Here is a 21,362-nt window from a genome sequence, read left to right as displayed (position 1 = left end):
TTAATTCCCTTTTTAACAACCAAAAAGCTATTTAGAAAAATTATCACAGAAATAAATATTAAAATTACAGATTGAACTTACAGATTGAAGGTCTTCTGATAGTCCTTAATTTGCTTTCTTGTAAATTCATGAAATTCGGTGAAAACGTTAACAACCTTAAAGGTGCGTGGCACCTCTATTCCAGCTTCTTGCGAATCCATAATTACCTGACGACGATTAAGTATGTGCGTCAATTCGGAGCTATCGGTGTTGGAATCATTACTGCTAGGACGTCCACATGAGGAGCGACTGCCATTTGTTATGGGAGCACCGCTTACTGATGACGCAGATGAAGTATTCGATGAGACCGACATTTTTTATTTATATAACTTTAAAATTATTTCTCTTATTAATTGATATTAATATTGAGAATTTTGTTTTGATTTCTTGCTATATTCTATTTCTGCTTTAATGCGTTGTTTACAATAAACACACCCTCAACTATTACGAGAATAGGATGAAGGACACAGCCACTCAATTGATTTAAATAGTAGAAAGGATACACACACACTATTTTTATATTGGTTGATTTTTTTAAAAGGCGAATGCGGTAAATTGTCATGCACTTGTTCGAGAGAACGGTTATTTTTTATTTTATTTTACCATTAATTTGTAAGCTTAAATAAATGCCTTAAGTGCGGTTTTTGTTCTCTGCTTCAACCGTGAATTTTATTTAAAACGTATCGAATTTAACGTTGTTTATTTTTTTTTCAAAGAACACGACCAACACTTTTATATTAATCGCAAATTCAAGCGAAGCGCGTTTTCAGCATATCCACGAGCGCTCCCAACGAAACCGAAATGTAGAATGAATTCAATTCCAAACAGAAAAATACACAAAGTTTATTTCTCTGCTATCAGAGTTAAATTTTATTTCCACTCAAATTTGAGAGCAAAGTGTAGAGTTGCTTTTCTAAATAAAAATGAACACTCGAAAATGCTATTGTGAATGATAACATTTTCAAATAGTTACGTTATATTTGTATTTGATTTATTTAATAATTTATTTATTTAAATGATTTAGCACTTAAAATCGATATATAATCGATTTAATTAATATTTTTTAATTAATTAATTATAATAGTTAATTAATATATCATTAAGTTATAATAATTAATTAACAATTAATTAAATTTAACAAATTATTTACTCATTACAGCCATCATTTCAATTAATTAAACTAATATAAAATGAATTTTTGTTGTTGTAGTTCACTACTGTTCGAAAAAGCTCTTCATTAATTATTTAATTAATATGTAAAGTTATTAATTAATTTTTGTTATAACTACTAAAAAATTAATTAATTTTAAAAACTATATTTTATGCGTAAACACTATATATGTCATATAACTATATATATTAGGTCTGTTCCTCGAGCTACTCGTAGTAATTTTAAATAACAGTGTGTATACACAAGTGCGTTCCACCAGCAAATTTTCGAGTAAATGAGATCATCTGAGAGAGGCTAACATCCATATCGAAATTTGAAAATACTACACAGACTTCATTCGTATATCTTATTTCAAGTAAAATTTGTGTTGATATGTGAATCAGCTGTTTTAGTTTGAATTGTATAATGTATAATTTTTTCATAACAATTCAAACTGATATTAATTTTTATGAACAGCTGCTCAATATATCAGATTATCATAAAATACGAAACATGTATGAAATGTTTAATTTGGTTGTGATACAAACACGAATTCCTTTTATTTTATTCATCTCATTGAATATGTTCAATGGCAAGATCCAAGCACAACTTGCATTTTCATATCCAATTCACTAAAACAATTCTTCATAGTGTCTTGATCTGCTATGCACTAGCAGATATGGTGTTTACTTAAAAGATGAAGTAGAGAATTACATATGATTTTTCTAATAAATGTTGGGTTCTTAAATCTGAACATATTAATTTCTTAATTAAGCATCTTTAAATGAAATTATTAATTATTTAATTATTATTATTTAATTAGAAACTGTAACTGCAATGATGTAAAGAATTGCGTATAATTTTTCTAATAAATGTTTGGTTGCTAAATCTTGACATATGAATCTCTGTACTAAGCATCTTTAGATTAAATACTGGGATGTGAAATTGCGACCATCGGGTTTTGTGTTCCCCTTTCTGGGTTTGGAGTAGGTCTCTAAGCCCTGTTGCGTCAAGTCAATAAAAAGTAGTATATAACCTACTTTACAGAGTTTTATTGCCTCTTCCGTAAGAATATACATTCCCAGGAGCCTATTATGTATGCGCATTAGCACAGGGCATTCTAACAGCACATATGTGGCCGACTCCTTATTCTGTTAACAGAATGTACAGTTTGCATAAATTTAGACTATTATTTACGTTTTTGTAATAAATAATTTCACCATATTATTATAAATAATTAATTTCGTATTTAATAAAATAAATAAGATTTATATTGACAAAAAATATATTAATTAAGACTTATTATTATCAGTATTTTTTTATACTTTTTTCAAAAACTTCAAATATCAAATCAATTTAAACAATTCACAATAATTCACAATAATCAGTTAATGTTTTACCGAATACCGAAAATAATTTGGTATTCAATGTCTAAGTAATTCAATAATTCAGTAACATTATAAGTTAACGAGAACAAGTATATATATAATTTTAAAACTTTACTTAGTTATCGAGCAAGTTATGAAACACGTTTGAATTGCCCAAATTTGCTGCAATTCAAATAAATTTGAAATTATTGTGAATTGTTTTGCGCCAATTTAAAAAATATTTAGGTCTGTCCGGGCAACTGGCTGGTTTTATAAACATTTATTTAAAATAAAATAAACGTGCAAATATAATAACAAAATAATAACTTTTAAACAATATAAGTAAAAGTTAAATTGATTTTTTGATAAAATTTCTTTGTAAAATAATGTTCAATCTTAAATTATTGATCAATATCTTAAATTATTGTACACTATCTGACGGGACTCTACCGTCAAAAGGCGAAAGCTCACGAATAATTACATACTTTTTAATTTTTAATTTTTAATTTTTCAATTTTTACACAGTTGCCTAATCCATATTAAATTTAACATCTAAGCTAACCCATGGACATATATTCTAGTTTCAGTGCAAGTGGATATAGACATGGTAGTCATCAATTATTTTATATAAAAATAAATATTATTTTTTTATATCACTCCAGTAATTTGCGGTACTACTTTACATATTAATTTCGTGTACCTTGGTTCTTAATATTATTGTTATTATTGAAGAGCTTACCATATTGTACCACATAAAACCGTACCCAGTGTGTCTCAGCCATTTGTTGGTACTAGCATATTATTGAATGTACGTAAACAAATATATTTAAAATAAATAAAAAACTTTTTATTATATATAATATTATTTTTAGAGACATTTCGATGTTTACAATTCATTGCATTTTATATACAATATTATGCATAAAACTTTTCATTAGAATAATAGCATTATTTGATGTTTACATTTTGAGGCCATATAGATGACACTTTCGGATGTTTCAATATTATTCTTTTCAATCATCAATACATGGCTCTGCTGAAAATGGAGTGTCCCTCAAGCTATGTTTTCAGTTCATTTAAGTTGGGTTATGGGAAACGTCTTCATATTGTGTTTGATTGGATAGAATGCAAAGTTTACCAGTATGTTCCACTTTTTTACACAACTAAATTTATTTATTGAATCTCTCTTGAAAAAAAGACACCACAATCATAATATATCTATATCAAAAGTTGAAACCTAGGACTAAATAAATCGCATTGAAATAAGATGATATTTTATAAGCATCAAAATGATTATTAATGCATTATTTTTATTAATACTGTAGTTAAATTTATAGAATGTTCATCGTAGAGCAAGATTTATATATATAGTTCTTCTATGTATTACCAATAACTACGAGTAGTAGATTTTTTAGAGACAAGATGCCATGTAAAGATTCCAGGATTATAGGACTATTAAGAGTTGCGTGAATGATTGCTCTAGTTGTCGATAGGACTAAATTTCGGAGTCGTTTCAACTATACTATAAAATCTTTCTGATTCCACGTTCGGTTAGCAGATAATTTTTAACTTCACTTGCTAGTCAAGAAATTGTGGTACTGTCCGTGATACTATTCGTGACTTATGACATTGGCCTATACCAAAACATTTCATTCGTCTTGGTAGGGATTGTTGAGATTAATATGTTTACGCATTTTGACCTTGAATCAAAGGTGATCTGATCAAATTCTTACAAAATATGTAAACGTTTCGACAAAACTTGGCTATGGCTATAGTTAAATGACACTTCCATTCTTTAATTTAAATTTAAACAGACAGTTGCCTTGTATACTCCGTCCCACAGGCTCACGGCCAACCCCAACACATATTTTGTTAACGGACTCAAAATATGTCTATTACGATCAAAAAGTTCGAAAATATCAATTAAAAAAAAAAAATTAAATAAAATTATAGATATTTTTCAATTTATAAGAAGCGGAACCATTAACCTTGTTGTATAACATATAAGAGCGCCAGTAGTAATTTAGATTATCTTGTACTGATATCTTTTCCTACTTAGTTGTACTTTCCACGTATCCTTCATAGCTTATTTTCGAGTTCTAGAGTTTTCGTTCCAATTGCTATGAAACGATATATTATAATCGCACTTAAAAAAATTATGCTCTCTTCTTACCAGTTTCAATTCAATTCTGTTAAAGGTCCAGCATTATATTCGTGCGAGGGTTCATCATTTACTTACTCGAATTACCATTTCTATACATCTATTTTATTCTTACATGTGTATATATATGTATATGTGTAACTATAGTTAATATACTTATTATTTTCTGTATGATAAGTGTTCTCTCTGCAAGAATTGATAAGTATATCTAAGATAAGAATTGATCTGTATATCTTTCGACTTTATTTTCTTTAATTTGTACATTACTAAGGATTTAATTTCTTATCTTTCCCTAGACTTGTCCCATTTTGTGTAGGTTTTTCTTGTTTGGCATCACCAATTTTCACGACCCCAAGTCGTTCTTTCTTTAACGTTTCCGTATTACATATCGCTTTTAATAGATGTGGAACCAAGAAAATACTTCTGTGATTCGTATGGAATCCTTACGAAGGAGTGATACCTTATACAATTGATTTCATCAAATTAAGCATTGAAGTCGATAAATATATTTATCATACTTAAAAATTCTTTTTAAAAAACAGTGGGATATATAATGATATATAAATATTAGAACATAATTTTCGGAAACCTGATTGGTTTGCACTGAAAAACTGTTTTTTTTGCATCTATCTTTTTCATTTTTTTTTTTGAAAATGGATCATATGGTCCTATAGATTATATGGTATCTCCTATAGGATGTACCCGTAAAAAAAATATATACTTGTTAAAATGAGATTCTTTTCATTATTTACAATTATAAACTGCAGTCTTAACAAAATATTTTCAAGTGTATTGTTTAATTTAAAAATGTATTTGTTAATACTATTAATTAATACTAATACTAATACTAAATACTATTAATACTATTAATACTAAATTTAATAACAATTTGAAAAACTAAACTTAAAAACTTCTTGTTTCAATTGAAATAATGGGTAATTAGAAACATTCTTATCTCTTTAAAATGAAGTTAATATAATAAGAATCATTTTAATATTAATCATATCATTTATTATAATGTTATTAGGTAATATTAATCATTTATATTTAATATAATATTAAATATATTTCTTTTAAAATAACTACATATTATAATTGCATTAAAGGTATTATTATTAATCATATTATTATTAGATAATATTAATCATTTATATTTAATATAATATTATATATATTTATTTTAAAATAAATATGATAATTATATTAAAGGTTTTAATATTAATCATATCATTTATTATATTGTTATTAGGTAATATTAATCATTTATATTTATTATAATATTATATATATTTATTTTAAAATATATAATATATATATTTATTTTAAAGTATATATATACAATGATAATTATATTAAAGGTTTTAATATTAATCATATCATTTATTATAATATTATTAGGTAATATTAAACATTTATATTTATTATAATATTATATACATTTCTTTTAAAACAACTACATATTATAATTGCATTAAAGGTATTATTATTAATCATATTATTATTAGATAATATTAATCATTTATATTTAATATAATATTATATATATTTATTTTAAAATAAATATGATAATTATATTAAAGGTTTTAATATTAATCATATCATTTATTATATTGTTATTAGGTAATATTAATCATTTATATTTATTATAATATTATATATATTTATTTTAAAATATATAATATATATATTTATTTTAAAATATATAATATATATATTTATTTTAAAGTATATATATACAATGATAATTATATTAAAGGTTTTAATATTTATCATATCATTTATTATAATATTATTAGGTAATATTAATCATTTATATATAATATAATATTAAATATGTTTATTTTAAACTACATATAATAATTATTATATTAAAGATGTGTTCGAACATGAAATTTATATAAATTTAAATATTGTATATAAATAAAAACATTTAAAAGTTTTTTTTATTTCTTTATTTAGTATTTAGTTAATAGTTGTTTAAATTGTGTGCATATTTTTTTATGCTTAAAAAGTTTATTTAATTGCAAATAAACTTGATTTTGCAATTAATTTAATTAATTCAAATGTATTGTTAATAGAATATTGTATTGTTAATAGGATTAAAAAAAAAGTGATGTATTTATGGAAATAAAATTAGAAAATTGTGTCAAAATCAAATTTCAATTTAGAGTACTAGTGATGGCAAGCCCCATTCTCTGCGTTTACATTGATGGTGGTAATAATAGCATAACACTCGACCACCTAAATTAAAATGTTTTTTAATCGCCTTTCCGATGCTTAAGAGCTCTTTACGTGAAGTGTCGTTCTTACTCCAAATACTTATTGAATTGAACTTACTACGAATATTAACATAAACACCGGAAATTTGATCATAGTAAGGAAGTCGATCACGAATACAAAGGATTAATAAACGTTCCCAAATGATATCCAAATCAACTATAGATTTTTTATCAAATTTAATAACCCAACGACCAGCTTTATCATGATTGGGATCATCCCAAAGCGGACTGAAACCAGTTTTGAAAACAGAATAGTCACAATTACCTTTCATCTGAGACGGTAGCTTAAGATAATCAAAAATATACCAAAAATCTTCAACCGTTTTAAATGATATGATTTCACGCAATTTTTCTTTGTAGGTAGTAAAGCGTTTTTCTTCTCTAAACCACCAAATCCATTTATCATTTAAAGGTTCTTTTATAACAGCCTTTTTTTCAACTGGTTTCTCTTCGTCAGGTTCTTCTTCGTTGATTTTCCCTCCATCAATATTCTCTCCGCCGGCTTTCACTTCATTAGTTTTCTCTTTTTCTCCGTTGGTTTTCTTTTCGTCGACTTCCTTTTCATCGGCTTCCTTACCATCAACTTTCTTTTCGTCAGATTTCTCACCGTCAGCTTTCTTTTTGTCAACTTTCTTCAGGATATCGACTAACTTTTCTTCAACAGTTCCCTTTTTAGTAGTGTTGTTTTCGCCAACCTTTTGGAGAAGCCTCTTTTTGTTAGCCATATTTCCAACTAGTTTCTTTTTATCAGCCTTCTTTTCAACAGGTACATTTTCAATAGACTCCTTCTTAATAGAATCCATCTTAATAAGTTTCATTTTTACGAGTTTCTTTTCTGCAGCTTTATTTTCAACAAGTTCTTTTTCAGCAGTGATTTCACCAGTTTCTTTTTTGTAAACTTTTTTGAAAACAGGTTCATTTTCAATTGATTGGATTTTAGTAACCCTTTTTTTGATAGCTTCCTCTTCGGTAGGATGGTAATACTCTTCATCATCCGTTTCTTTTATGAAAACTTTGTTAACAATAGCTTCCTCACCCATTGATTCAATCTCTGCAAGTCTCTTTTTGATAGCTTTAATTTCGATAGACCGGTAATACTCCTCATCATCCGCATCTTTTTTGAAAACTTTGTTTGCAATGGGTTCCTTTACACGAGATTCTATTTCTATATACTTCTTTTTGGTAGCTTCCTTTTCGGTAGGATGGTAATACTCTTCATCATCCGTTTCTTTTATAAAAATTTTGTTAACAATAGCTTCCTCACCCATTGATTCAATCTCTGCAAGCCTCTTTTTGATAGCTTCCATTTCAGTGGACAGATAATAGTCCTCGTCATCTGTTTCCTCTTTGATAACTGTGTCAACACTAGGTTCTTTTCCAATTGATTGTATGTCGATAAGCCTCTCTGTGATGGCTTCATTTTCGGTAGGTTGGTAATGCTGTTTAGCAGACTGTTCATCAATAGTATCTTTTTTGTAAACTTTATTTGCCTTAGGTTCCTTTTCAATACATTCTTTTTCGATAGGCTTCTTATTGGCAACTTCCTTTCCGGTAGGCTGATTTAGTTCAGACTGTTTAGATTCAACCAATTCAATTAATTTAGCTGATTCTTTTGATTCCTTTGTTTCATCAAGCTTTCTTGCCCTCTTTATCTTAATCGGCTCCGCAGGTTTCAAGGATTCCATACATTCTGTTGGGACAGGTTTTCTTAGTTTTTTAAAGAGACTTAATGAAGCTGGGTCAAGTGAATCCATAAATTCCTGAATTGCTTCCGATACTTTATATTCATGTGGTTCTCCAGGTTCCATTGATAAGTTACGTTTCTTTGATACCACAGCTTCTTTAGATCCACTGGACGCATCACATTTGTTGAATTCTTTACCCTTTGGAGACATTTCAGTTTTCTCCAACACCATTGGTTCTTCAGAAACCGTAGATTTTTTTGCTTTCTTTGCATCAACAACGTCATTGGAGTTTATTAAGTTTTTGACTAGTTTCCTTTTTGACGCCATTATTTCTAAAATTCAATTTAAGTAAAAGTTATATTATTAATAATATAAAAGCAAAATACTAAGATTTGAAATAGAGTCTAGCTTCTAAATTTTTTTATTTATATATAAGACATTATCGAATTTCTTCTAACTATATTGTTAAAATTTTATTTGACATTTGAGCTAGATTACTAAATGTAGAGAAATGTTGGGTAAATTATGATAAATTTTAAACATAATTATAACTTAAATTATAATTGTGGTACATTTACGCGTAAAATTAATTCATACACAATTTTTAATTAAAAAATATTGTACATCGAAACATATTTATTGATATTAATTAAGAAAACTTAACCTTAAAATTTCGTCCTTTGATACGGTGGCGATATCCGTAAATAATTTTATCGAAGCATATAAAACTAATTAATTTTAACTATAATTTTTACTTTAGAACATGATAAAGAAAATTATGTTGAAGATATATTTATCTATTTTAGTATAGAGAAAAGATATAAAGAAACTTAACCTCAAAATTTGTTACTTTCTATCGGCGCCATATGTAATTTTCATTTTATATATGTATATATATATATATATTTGTGTGTGTGTGCGTGCGTGTGTGTGCTTAAGGCATTTATTTGACACTTTCATTTTTTACATGTAATTTAAGTATATAGTTACATTTATATATATATATATATATATAGAAAAGCGGTATATATATTAATTTAAGTACCGCTTTTCTTTTAAGATATAGATAAAGTAATCTCGAAGTTATTTTTTTTTGAACATTCTAACCTCAAAATGTCATCCTTGGTGTCGTTACTACCGAAAAATTTTATCTATATTTATAATAACAGCATTAATATAAAATAAAATTTTCCTTTAAAACGAAGTATATACTATTATTTCATGTATATATTTACCAATTTCCAATAAGCAAAAAAAAAAAAAGAAATCCTAACCTCAAAGTTTCGTACTGTAGACATCAACTTTTACTTTACTTTAATTTGCAGCGTTACATTTTATCCCAAAATAAAAATATATTTGACTTTAAATGAAATCTTTGGTGAATTTGAATATTTTATATATTTTTAATAAATTTCGAACATATATAAAAAAATATATATTATAAAAAGTCATATATAAAAAAAAGAAACTAAAATTATATAAATGAATAAAAAAAAAAAATTTTAAAGATATCACACTAATTTACAATTATTATTTTTTACTACTTACGATACAATAAATCCACAAAACTACGAAACCAAAAGCAAAGCTCTTCCTGCGACCGTTCCTGTTGAAGCTCAAAAACTGAATGACAACTTTATAAAATGATAACTATATTCTTTAAAGTTGAAGGGTATATCGATAATCATATTTGATATTTTAATTCGATAAATATAAACTGTGTTCCTATGTATAATGCAGTGTTCGGTTTCATAATTACATTATATGACATTATATATCATTTGTTTATACATATTTTGGTATTTATAAACATTTCAAATTTAAATATATATATAAATGTATAAAAAATTTATACATTTTGCACTGTTATAATATAAAGACATGTATTTATTATTCTTTACATTTCTACTTTAATTTTAATACTTATACTTATACTGTACTAATATATTATATAGTACTATTATATATATAGTATATAGTAATACCAAAAAAAGTAGGGCATAGAATGAGTATATATACTTTGTTTTTATTTTTGTTGTAATTAATTATTAATTATATAACAAATATCGTTATAAAAGCACGTTTACACTATGTTTATACTCTATTAAAGAATTTTCACAATTATCTCGATAATTGTTTAGCAATTAGTTGTAATTCCCATGCAAAATGATTCGAGAACTAAAACAATACAATTATCCGTTAATTGACTTTAATAAAGACAATTTTTGGCACTGTCGTAAATGGAGTTGCGTTATTGCTTTGTGTTAATAAAAACAATTAGAATAAATACAAGATATATATTATATATTGAATACTTTAACTTCTAGGATGAGCATAGACCCGCAACAAAAATCTTCCACTCGGTATTCTTCCCAGTTTTTTCGCATGTGTGACATTTCCATATCAATGAGATTACTTTTATAACAGAGAAAGCAAGTGTTGACAGACCAATGACAGGACTATACCGCTTTTACCGAGACCTAAAATATCTACATATATATTCTAGCGGTATATTAACAAAAGAAACACCTTTCTTTTTAATAAATTATTCTTTAATTTTTTTCATCAACCGTATTAGTTGCTAGAATAGTGCACTTTTAATATTAGGGACACTTAATAACTCGGTTATTGCGGACATCCGGGTATTGTTATTTCTATAACCAAAGTAAAGAAGACTTAACCTTAATGATCCGGATTTTCCACTTTTAACCACCACTAAATATCTTTAGATACGTTTGTGCAATCCAATGACATTTATACAATACAGTTTTATATATATAGAAAACAAACAGAACCTTGCTTACTCCATAAATATATCTTGATAAGATTTGCTATAATTATGGGACATAAACTAATAGATGTATATAGAGAAACAAGTAAAAGGATAATTAACAATATGTGAGCCCATGTTTTAGAAATCTATATGTTTAAATGTATTAAGTGATTGTTCAGAAATGGTTTTGCCCTATCTTAAGACCGAGCAACACAGTTTAGAAATCATCTTTCTTCCAGATATATTACATTACATTACAGCACCACTTGAGTGAAATGATCATAATTAGTGATAGTTATGATTTCTATTGTACATTTAAGTTCAGATGAGTTGCTATAAGTTAATGTTATAATCAAAATGCATCTGATTATAGACTTAAATCATTTTTCTATACATTTAGTTTCTTCATTGAATATTGTACAAGCCGTTATGTGGCAAACGTTTAATTTGGACTATAATACTTGGTTATAGTAGTAATTGAATGCATTTTAAGCTTTTTAAGTCAGAATATATCCCAAAGACGGTCTATAATTCTTGACATATTTATCAATGAGTTATTATGACAACCCACTGTATGATTAGCCAAATATAGGCTTCATCAGTATAAACGAAGATTGTGTACTTTTGCTTCACTCCTATTTATATACATATATGAAGTAGAAAAATGTTAGATTGGCAAGACAGACAAATCTGTGCTGTTAGTACAAAAGATAGGAGTTGATATAAAAATGATTTAACTAAACATATTCTTTAGTAACAATTGATTGATTACTGTATTTAAGAAAGGACTTAGTATTTTAAATAGCGATGAATGCTTCAACAAAATATAAGTGATTATATTAATTTATGATTAGTATTATTTTATAATAAATCCAATTGCTATTTAGTATACAAAATGGGATTTATCGCTTTAATTTATGACAAAATTTTTAATAGAAGTTAAATTATTATTTTTATCAATAAAAACTAAACTAAATCAACTGTGACAAAGATGTTATGACTTAAATTATTGAAAGATAAGATAACCACATAATGTTGGTTATTGTGTTAATTTGTGTCTGAAATCAAAAAGTTTAATGATTATAACTGTTCGAATATAGTAGTAAATGGAAGACACATACCTTGGAATCGGATTGGTAATATTTAATTCATACATATTTCAATATAATAATTTATATATATATTACTGTGTTCTATTCTAAGAACTGGAATTACTTCGATGATTTTTATTGTATACATTACTAAGTGTACATTAGCAATATACAATATATTTAAGCGTAGATGGCTGTTGATGGTTTGTGATTAATAATATATGGATGCAGACGCTGTAATGTTCGTAATTGCTTGATAAATTCAGTGCACAACACATTTCATTACTTTTATCTGATTTTAAGTAGCTTAGCAAACAACATTAAAATAAATTTAGATAGCTATATGGTATATTGAAAACAATATACATCCATTACTTCACAGAATACTGCACACTTGTAGAATTTTAAATAAAGTTGAACTAAAGTTTTGTTTTTTTAAAAACGTTTATAAGTTATTATTATTGTGTGTTTAAATATCATAAAACAAAATATTAAAGGTTTTGTTAAATTTGGCTTCAGTTTTATAAAAACCAATTTTACGAAAACGAAACTAGTTAAGTTTAACTTAATTCACAGCCATATTATTATCTAGGAGTCCACATTCAGGATACTCTTATTAGCTGCGGACGTAGATGGTGCATTGTAATTTGGATTTAATGCCTTGCCACGATGATTGAACATGTATAAGGAGGGAAAATTTGTCAGTGTATCCCATGACTTCTCCTGCATATCAACGGTGGCACGTATTTCCTTAAAATTACCAGCAACTTGTATGAGATTATAAATCACAATGATTAAGCTGAAGACGGTTTGTATTATAATCTGCCAAATAAATATTTTATAAATTTTTATTTAAAAGAATTAAAATAATAATATTCACATCTAAAGGTAAATTGTCCCAATCCTTTTCTGTAAGGCGCAAGTAGGTGCGATCTGCATTTAAAAAAAAAAAAATACAAAAATTAAATAAATTGGAACAAAGTGCACACGCTTTTGTAATTAATTTATATACACAACAACAGTACACTTACGGTGCGCTGCAGAAAAAGCTGCATGGGCTAAACTTATAAATCCAATGCATAATAACATTTTATTGAACATATGTTTAGTCGTCATTTTAATTGTTTTATTAGGTTTATACAAGAAAACGCAATTTCAACTATTCCAAAACCTTAATACACTTTATACTTTATAGACGTCCAATTTGTAAAAATTACTTGAACTGTCAAAACTAATTTACAATTCATTTACGACACAACAACTTTCAAACTGTTTTCGCGTGACATAACACAATGATTAGTGAATGGTTTAAAAGAAGAGTTGTATGCTAATATTTTTATTATTATTAATTTATTTTATATAAAATTTCAATAGTATATAAACTTTAAAATGGCGGCTTAAAACATGCATATAACGAATAATTTTATAAACAACACTTTTTATAGAAGAAAAATTTCATATCAAGTTATAATAATAAACATCTTCAAGAGTTTTATTTAGCACGCTAAACTCACATAGAAATTGCTAATGTGCTAAAGTATTGAATTCTCAAACAAGAGCATTATAAAGCATGATATAGACGTTGCTACATGTATGCACAATAAGTATACAGATTACATCATACAGGCTTACAGACCGACATTTGGTCTGCTTATTTGAATATAGACAGTGCGATTTGGTAGCACGGCATACTTGGTTTGCATACATGTAACATCTTCTATATCACGGCTGTCCAAAGTATGGCCCGCGGGCCACATGCTGCCCGTGACTGTTTGTTTGACATGTTTTTAATCTATTAAAATTAGGCAAATTTTTTGTATTTGTTTCGGCGGTCCTTAAATCTCTACAGTGATTTATATTGGCCCGCGATCACATCTATTGCAAACAGCCCTGCTCTATATCATGCTTAAGTGCATGCTATGTGATAAGAAACGAGGTTGCAGAAACTTAAAAAAACATGCCCGAAAAATGATATGTAAATAAATTGACAATACCTGATTCGAAAGTACATTTAGCATATTGTGTTATGTGTTGATATTTCATATTAAATGTTGAACATACATTTGATATTTAACCATTTTAGCTTTTAAAAAAATTTTTAGCATGTAATATAATAATTCGGAAAAGTTGTTTAATAAATTGGTTTTTTTTTATAAAATATCTAACTCCAGTCAAACAAAGTCTTGTCACCGCAAGCAAATTTAAATCGAAATAATTTTTATTACTAATTTTTTAATTTACTTTGAAAATAATTGTAATTTCAAATAAATATGTATAATAAAAGAACAAGTTTTAATTAAATTGTAGGAAGAAAAAGTAAACACAAAATCAGCTGATTTGACAATTCAGTTTTACAATTTTGTCAAGAAAGAAATTGAAAGGTGATAATCTATGTCTGAATGTTGCTTTTAAATTACTACAAAAAATTATAAACTTTCTCAAGTTGTGTTTTATTTTATTCTAAATTTATTGTGATACTCGTATCTGCTCCTGCTTTTCGGTGCGATATATAATTTTGCAAGAATTGTTGATTTCGGATCAATAATTATAAAGTGTAAATAATATATTAAATAAAAAAATGTATTTGTTGTTTTTAATAATAAAAAGTACTGCTATTAAAAATTAGTAATAGTAAAAGATACCAAATTATTTGTTTAGTACCATTTGGTGATGATGAATGATGATTTCTTCTCATAACTTCAATGTCATTGGTCTCAAAATAGTTGTTAATAGAACATATGTGTTGTTCACAAATACGGCATTTCGAGTTCGACTTCGAATGACAATAATTGGTTTTCATTAATAAAGAAAATGGTAAATTATTACTGCAACCACGTACCAGTTGTGAATCTAAAATAAACATATCAATATAATTATAGAGTTTATTAAAGTTTAGAATCGTTTATGTTTCAGATTCAATTAAGTATACATATATAGGAGAAAGTGAAATTATTTCTAAGTCTTTAAGGTTATTATATTAGATATTTTTTTCAATTATCTTGTAAGTAAAACAAATTATGATACATTTTTGTACAAAAATGAACATATATAATTCATATACATGAGCATTTGAGTATCTTTACTCTTTTAATTAAATTAATGGAAATTTAAATCGTTGGCAACTCTATTACAATCGTTGTTTTTTGAAGGAATTTACAAAATTTTTCTGGGTAAACATTGAAAACTAGAGCAAAAATAAAATAAATAAATAAATGAATTTAATGCACACAAAATGACAGTGCTTGCAAGGATCCGTTTCAAACTTAAAAAGAAAAAAGCATGAGCACGCTCATGTAGCTTAAAGCAATTTACAATACATCAATATTTTGTTATTCCATTTTAACCATATTGGATTACTTACCAGTAATTAAAGTATAACAGCTTTTTGTATTATTGCTACACATTTGTGGTACTAAACGTTGCGGCTGCGAGATGCAATCGTCTGTCGCATTCCGTAAATTGACTGCTTGGCAAGTGACACAAAAATGCGCTGCAGCTTCAGCAGAATTACAAGCACCGCTCGAACAATAGACTACACCTGCTGGTGTGCGTTTGGCAGTTATCTCCTTTTCATGGTCCAACGTACAACCACGTGTAATAGTGCCATCGAAATAATACGCGGTGAAGCAACTTTCTTCTTCGCCAAAGTTAACCATTTCAGTACATTGCTGCAAGTACCGTGCAGTTAACTGCTGTGCCTGACAATTAAAATCATTTGCTTCACATTGATAACATTGCAAAGTGGGTTTATGTGTAGCTGGCAAATTATTGCAGCCATCTGTTAAACAAACTTTACAACCCTTTAGACCTTGGCCGCGTACCATACAATCAATGTATTGAGTTGTATTGCTTTTACAGCCACGTATCATACCCACCACAGGATCTAAAAATGAGAAACAATACTCAGTTTCGTTTACTGGCGTCATAGGCCATGGAGGACAAGGTAGTGGATCTTTGGGTTCTACATCAACAAAATCACAATTGGCACCGGCACATTGATAACAACGTAAACTATGTGCTGGATAGACATTTTTGTTGCAAAAACTTCCATTGCAATTTTGACAATTGAGCAGTGTGTCATTGCAACTTAATTGTGCACTTTCACAACCTCGTTGTGTGGTGCCATTTTTAAAAGTAGCAATTATACAAGCTGCTCCCGGTGTAGAGCACTCTTCGATTTCTATGTAACCAGGTCGCTCCCAAGTAGCACAATTTGGATTCTTGGCGGTTGTGCATTTGTAACAACTGTTAAACGGTACCGCATTACAACGCGTTGTCTCACATTCATAACAATTACTCGTACTTGTTATTGTTGGTGGTTTTCCACACCCGCGTTCTTCACGCCAATCGGAATGTTTGCATGCATAACATGATGACTGTTGAGCTGAACTACAAGTACTCAAGATAATATCACCAACATTGCCACGACAATTTTGATTTGTTGCTGTATCACAAACCAAACACTTTTGTTGCTCTACGCATTTGGCGTTACAATAATCCAAATTACTGCATTGCTCCACATGCGTTATATCCGCCTTAAGATCGTGTGGCATATCCTTTGTGCAGCCGCGCACAACGCGATTCAAATGTTTATACTTGAAACAGGTCTCTTCATGCGTAAGCAGTGAAAACACTTCGCACGTTTCATATTTTGTTATATTGCAGGAGTTAGTGTTCACTTCAAACAAATCCATTTTACAGCCGCGTTCAACATTGGAGTCACATACAGCACATCTAAGTGGAACGGCAGCAGTGTTTGCATTGCAACCGTTTACTTCACAATACTCAGCATCTCCTCTTATGGTGTGGTTGCGATCTGTTGCACAACCGCGGTATACTTCAGTTTCACTTCGTACTTCTGTATAACATTGGTCGATTTCATTGTGGTAGAGACATGGATGTGGTTTACCAATTTGCTTGTTAACACATTCCATACCATCTGCACATTGATAGCATTTCAGTCTGCCTGGGGGATAAACACCTTTGTTGCATAAATTATCTGGACAAGTTTTTTTATATGTTGCACCAAGCGTTGGTGTATTAGCGCCACAACCACGATATGTAATCGAATCAACTAAAAAAATATATAAAGAAAATTATATTAAAGAAAATTATATTAAAGAAAATAAAATCATGTATTGGCTTCAAATTTTGTCTATTTGATCTGCAAAATAAAATTGAAGTGAAGTAAATGCTTCCAAAATATGGTCTGTGACTAATTACTGTAGTGCTGGCATAGCATTTGTAATGTGATATAATTTTTTATAGTATCTAATAATTATTAACACTACATATATGAATTTTTTATTCTTGTTATGCAGTAGCTAAGACCTTACAGCCTGGAAAAGACGAGTATAGAATGAGAGATGCTTAGGTTTCTGTAAATCTACAGTCCGTGTATTAACAAGAGTACTAACGGCGTACTGTGCTGTTGTGTCGATGTTGAACGATAGCGTATTATGACAAGTGAATTGTGCAGGAGTGGGATTCATTGTTGCTATCTATTTTTTTTTCTTGAAATTAGAATTTTATTTGTTGGGTATTTTTAATTAAAAAGAAGTTCTTCCAAAGCATTCCTCAGATTACTCCATTTTGGAGATGAATCATACTGAGGAATGCTTTTAAACAACTTTTTCTGAGTTATATATAGCCTGTAATCATTCGATACATATGGTATATAGAAATGGGTTCCTGTGAATGGTAGTTACTGCTTGTATTCTATCTTCGCTCAATGATGTTCGTTTAGATCCACCATATGTTAAGATATCTAAAACTTTTCGCAACTTTAAATGGTATGATTTCTATAGCAATTGACGATTTAATCTTCGTAAAATATCATTATATATTCTTTTTCCTAATAAATAATTCTATTTTAACTTAACTATTAATTAATAAAATTAAATTAACTAGTTATCTTATAATTAATTTATTTATGCAATTGCAGGTCTCGTAAGGATGATCTATAACATATTGGAGTTACAGAAAAGGCATACACCATGCAAATAAAAAGAAACACAGAAAGAGAGAGAGAGAAAGACATACAGATCTGTCTTCAAATTGCACGTTATAACGCTGATGTAGGAATAAAAATTGTGGATCGGAACATCACAATAGAAAATAAAAAATAATTTATTATCTGAAAATGCAGTCAATGCTTCAGATTTTGAGCAACATATGTTTTACTTGTAAAATTGGCACATATTATTATATATGGAAATCTTATAAACAAAAAGAAATGTGATATATCACAACATTATACTTAAATCAATTATATTGTGATTTTGATGCTATCTGTATATCATCGTAACGTTTAAGATTTTTATAAATTGTTTTTCAGTTATAAAAAAATATATTTAAATACTGCATAGAAGATCTAAAAATCATAGGTTTCTTTATGACTTAGTGGTGTTTTTCATTTTTAATAAGATTTGTATTGACATAATGGAGTATACTTTTTAGTATCGTGTAGTTGAAAGAATTTTCATTAATTTTTCAAAACTTAACTAATGTTGGAAAAAATTATAAAAAATAAACTTATAGGTTTTGGCAATATTGATGCGGCATTCAGATGCTGAAAGAACATTAAGCGACTGAAGAGCTTAGTAATACTAAATATATATCCTGTTAGGTTGTTGTTGTTGTTGTGACCCGCCGGGACCTGCTTGTGGAGTCCCTTTGAGAGGTGTTAAACGGTACTTGGTCGTCGTAGGTGACGAGTGGCTCCGGGATGTAGACCCGACCGTCTTGGAACCTGTTAGGTCGTTCTATTCGCTTGTTGATTGGCTCATGTCATATTTTCAGGACTCATTCCAGACAACCGTAGACAATATATATATGTATATACCTGTTAATGCGAGAATCTATAAATTAAGCTCAAAACCAATTAAAAACAGAAAATACAAAAAATTCAATCCCGTAGAGGGGTTAAAAGGAAATGACTTTAGTTCAAGTTATAAAGATAAAGAAGAATAGACCTATAAGATTAACTCTCTTATAAATAAAACTAGTTAAATGTAATTACTTTATACCTTTCATAATATGTGATTGAAATTCAGAAGAAGCAGTTAACCTAACGAATATAAAGTTTAGTAAAACATTAGATATACTTATTTAGAAATATATAATGTATGTACTTATATTTAAAAACAATTCAGTCTGTCAAAATAACGGGAAAAGACCGATAAAACTATGAGAAAATATAAACATAATATATGAATTTTATTTGTAGATATTTATAATGCCAAAGTAGATCTATTCTAAAATTTATAATAACGAAATTCATTATTTATTATTTATTTATTAAAAATAGATTATTTATTTTTATTATTAAAAAATTTTTTTAAGCTTGCACAGTGAAAAAATAGTACATATAGCAACTATAAGTAACCAAAAACTTTCCAATGTATTATAAATTTTATATTATGAGATTACCCTATGGTCTATATACGGATGAGAAGTGGTATTAATATCTAGGTATACTCATGTCAATAAAATAATGAAAATATAAAGGGTTTATAAATAAAATTATGTCGTTAATTCTAATAATACTTAATAATAAAATTGAGGTTAGTTGTTTTCATATATATAATACATTAACTTGATTGCGTTGGCATCAAAACTTCTACTCACCTATGGACATAACACACTGCAATGACGTCTTGCAGTCCTCATAAGGCAGAACTGTTTCATCTAAAGTTGTAGCACAAGACTCTAGTGTCAAGGAATCGCACTTGTAACAAACAATGGCCACACAAAGATCTTATATATATAATAGAAGTATGTAATTAAATTATATAAATATTTTTAGATTGTATAAATTAATATGCTTTGCTTACAGTTTGTTAGATGAAGCCAAAACGCCAAGAGTAATATTTCTAAATAAACAGAAAATGACATGATGATGTTTACGGCTGTATGGAAAATTGAAAGTTCATCAAATAAACGATTTTCCTACTCTTTTCGAAATCAGTTCTGTGCACTTCTTATTTGGAAGAGCTTTGTGAACTGCATTTTCCGTCATCGTTTTTGGTTACAAATAGTTTATCAATACACCTATTAGAAAGCACAGAAAGAATTTGCCAATAAATTTTTGGTTCTTTGTTTAGACTTTAAGTTGAAGGTTTTTTATAACCGATTATGGTGTGCTATATTTATGACAATAAGTATTTGATTAGCTTTTCTTGCGATTATTAATCGCTTGTCTTGTCAGTATTTATTATTTATCTTTCATACTGATAATGATGTTTAATGTAAAAAATATTCCGTGATTTCTGTGCATAAGGTTACCTATAAAGTGAAAATTATAAAACGAAAATATTTACCCGTATTTTTGTATGTACGACTATATGACATAGTATAGTAAGTCTTTAATTAATAATAAATGAATTAAAGTCATAATAATTACATCGGCTTATATTAATAATATTATTTTTAATAGAAGGGATATTTGTAAACCGTAGAATTTGAAGCAATCGATAAGCCTTGTTATATTTCTTAATTCTAGACACTAGATCTCATTTAGTTCAATGAAAGGTTACTATTATTTTTAAGAGAAGGGATAAGTGTTAACTGGAAGTTATAAGTTCAAATGTGCTATCACTGAAAAGAGTCTACGAATCTAACCCGTAGAATTTGAAGCAATCGATAAGGCTTGTTATATTTCTTGATTCTAGACACCAGATGCAGATACTAAATTTGTTTTCTTGTAAACACAAGGAACGAAGACATAAAATAGGCGAATGTATTTCACAAAATCTGTAGATATCAGTGTCGCTTGAACTCAGCTATGAAAGGTGGTAGTAAACAGAGTCTATAGTA

At 27.9% G+C, this 21,362-nt stretch overlaps 4 protein-coding genes across 5 annotated transcripts in view; all 4 read right to left on the bottom strand.

Moving 5' to 3' along the window:
• Positions 1-889, bottom strand: part of LOC119688105 (EF-hand domain-containing protein D2 homolog) — a 48,761-nt gene extending 47,872 nt beyond the window's left edge. For both annotated transcript variants that reach the window (XM_038102753.1, XM_038102754.1), the window contains exon 1: positions 82-889. In XM_038102753.1, coding sequence (XP_037958681.1) covers positions 82-353 — 272 coding nt within the window. In that variant the 5' untranslated portion in view covers positions 354-889. The remainder of the gene's footprint in view (positions 1-81) is intronic.
• A 5,902-nt stretch (positions 890-6,791) lies between these two features.
• On the bottom strand, positions 6,792-10,326 carry LOC119662038 (microtubule-associated protein 1B-like). Its single transcript, XM_038071577.1, has 2 exons — positions 10,230-10,326; positions 6,792-9,013 (listed from the first exon to the last, which is right to left on the bottom strand). The coding sequence occupies exon 2, from the start codon at positions 9,006-9,008 to the stop codon at positions 6,882-6,884; it is 2,127 nt and encodes a 708-aa protein (XP_037927505.1). The 5' UTR covers positions 9,009-9,013; positions 10,230-10,326; the 3' UTR covers positions 6,792-6,881.
• Positions 10,327-13,013: 2,687 nt separating this feature from the next.
• On the bottom strand, positions 13,014-13,792 carry LOC119689477 (membrane magnesium transporter 1). Its single transcript, XM_038104310.1, has 3 exons — positions 13,577-13,792; positions 13,426-13,478; positions 13,014-13,367 (listed from the first exon to the last, which is right to left on the bottom strand). Exons 1-3 carry the CDS (start codon positions 13,659-13,661, stop codon positions 13,134-13,136), a joined length of 372 nt encoding a protein of 123 aa, XP_037960238.1. The 5' UTR covers positions 13,662-13,792; the 3' UTR covers positions 13,014-13,133.
• Positions 13,793-14,990: 1,198 nt separating this feature from the next.
• Positions 14,991-20,609, bottom strand: LOC119687803. The gene is made up of 4 exons (XM_038102290.1): positions 20,381-20,609; positions 20,175-20,303; positions 15,907-17,619; positions 14,991-15,395 (listed from the first exon to the last, which is right to left on the bottom strand). The coding sequence occupies exons 1-4, from the start codon at positions 20,439-20,441 to the stop codon at positions 15,139-15,141; spliced, it is 2,160 nt and encodes a 719-aa protein (XP_037958218.1). The 5' UTR covers positions 20,442-20,609; the 3' UTR covers positions 14,991-15,138.
• Between the last annotated feature and the right edge of the window lie 753 nt (positions 20,610-21,362).

The sequence above is a fragment of the Teleopsis dalmanni genome, chromosome X (assembly GCF_002237135.1).
Source record: "Teleopsis dalmanni isolate 2A chromosome X, ASM223713v2, whole genome shotgun sequence".
Lineage (NCBI taxonomy): Eukaryota > Metazoa > Arthropoda > Insecta > Diptera > Diopsidae > Teleopsis > Teleopsis dalmanni.
Note: the sequence above shows the minus strand (reverse complement) of the source record. Positions and strands in the feature narration are given on the sequence as shown.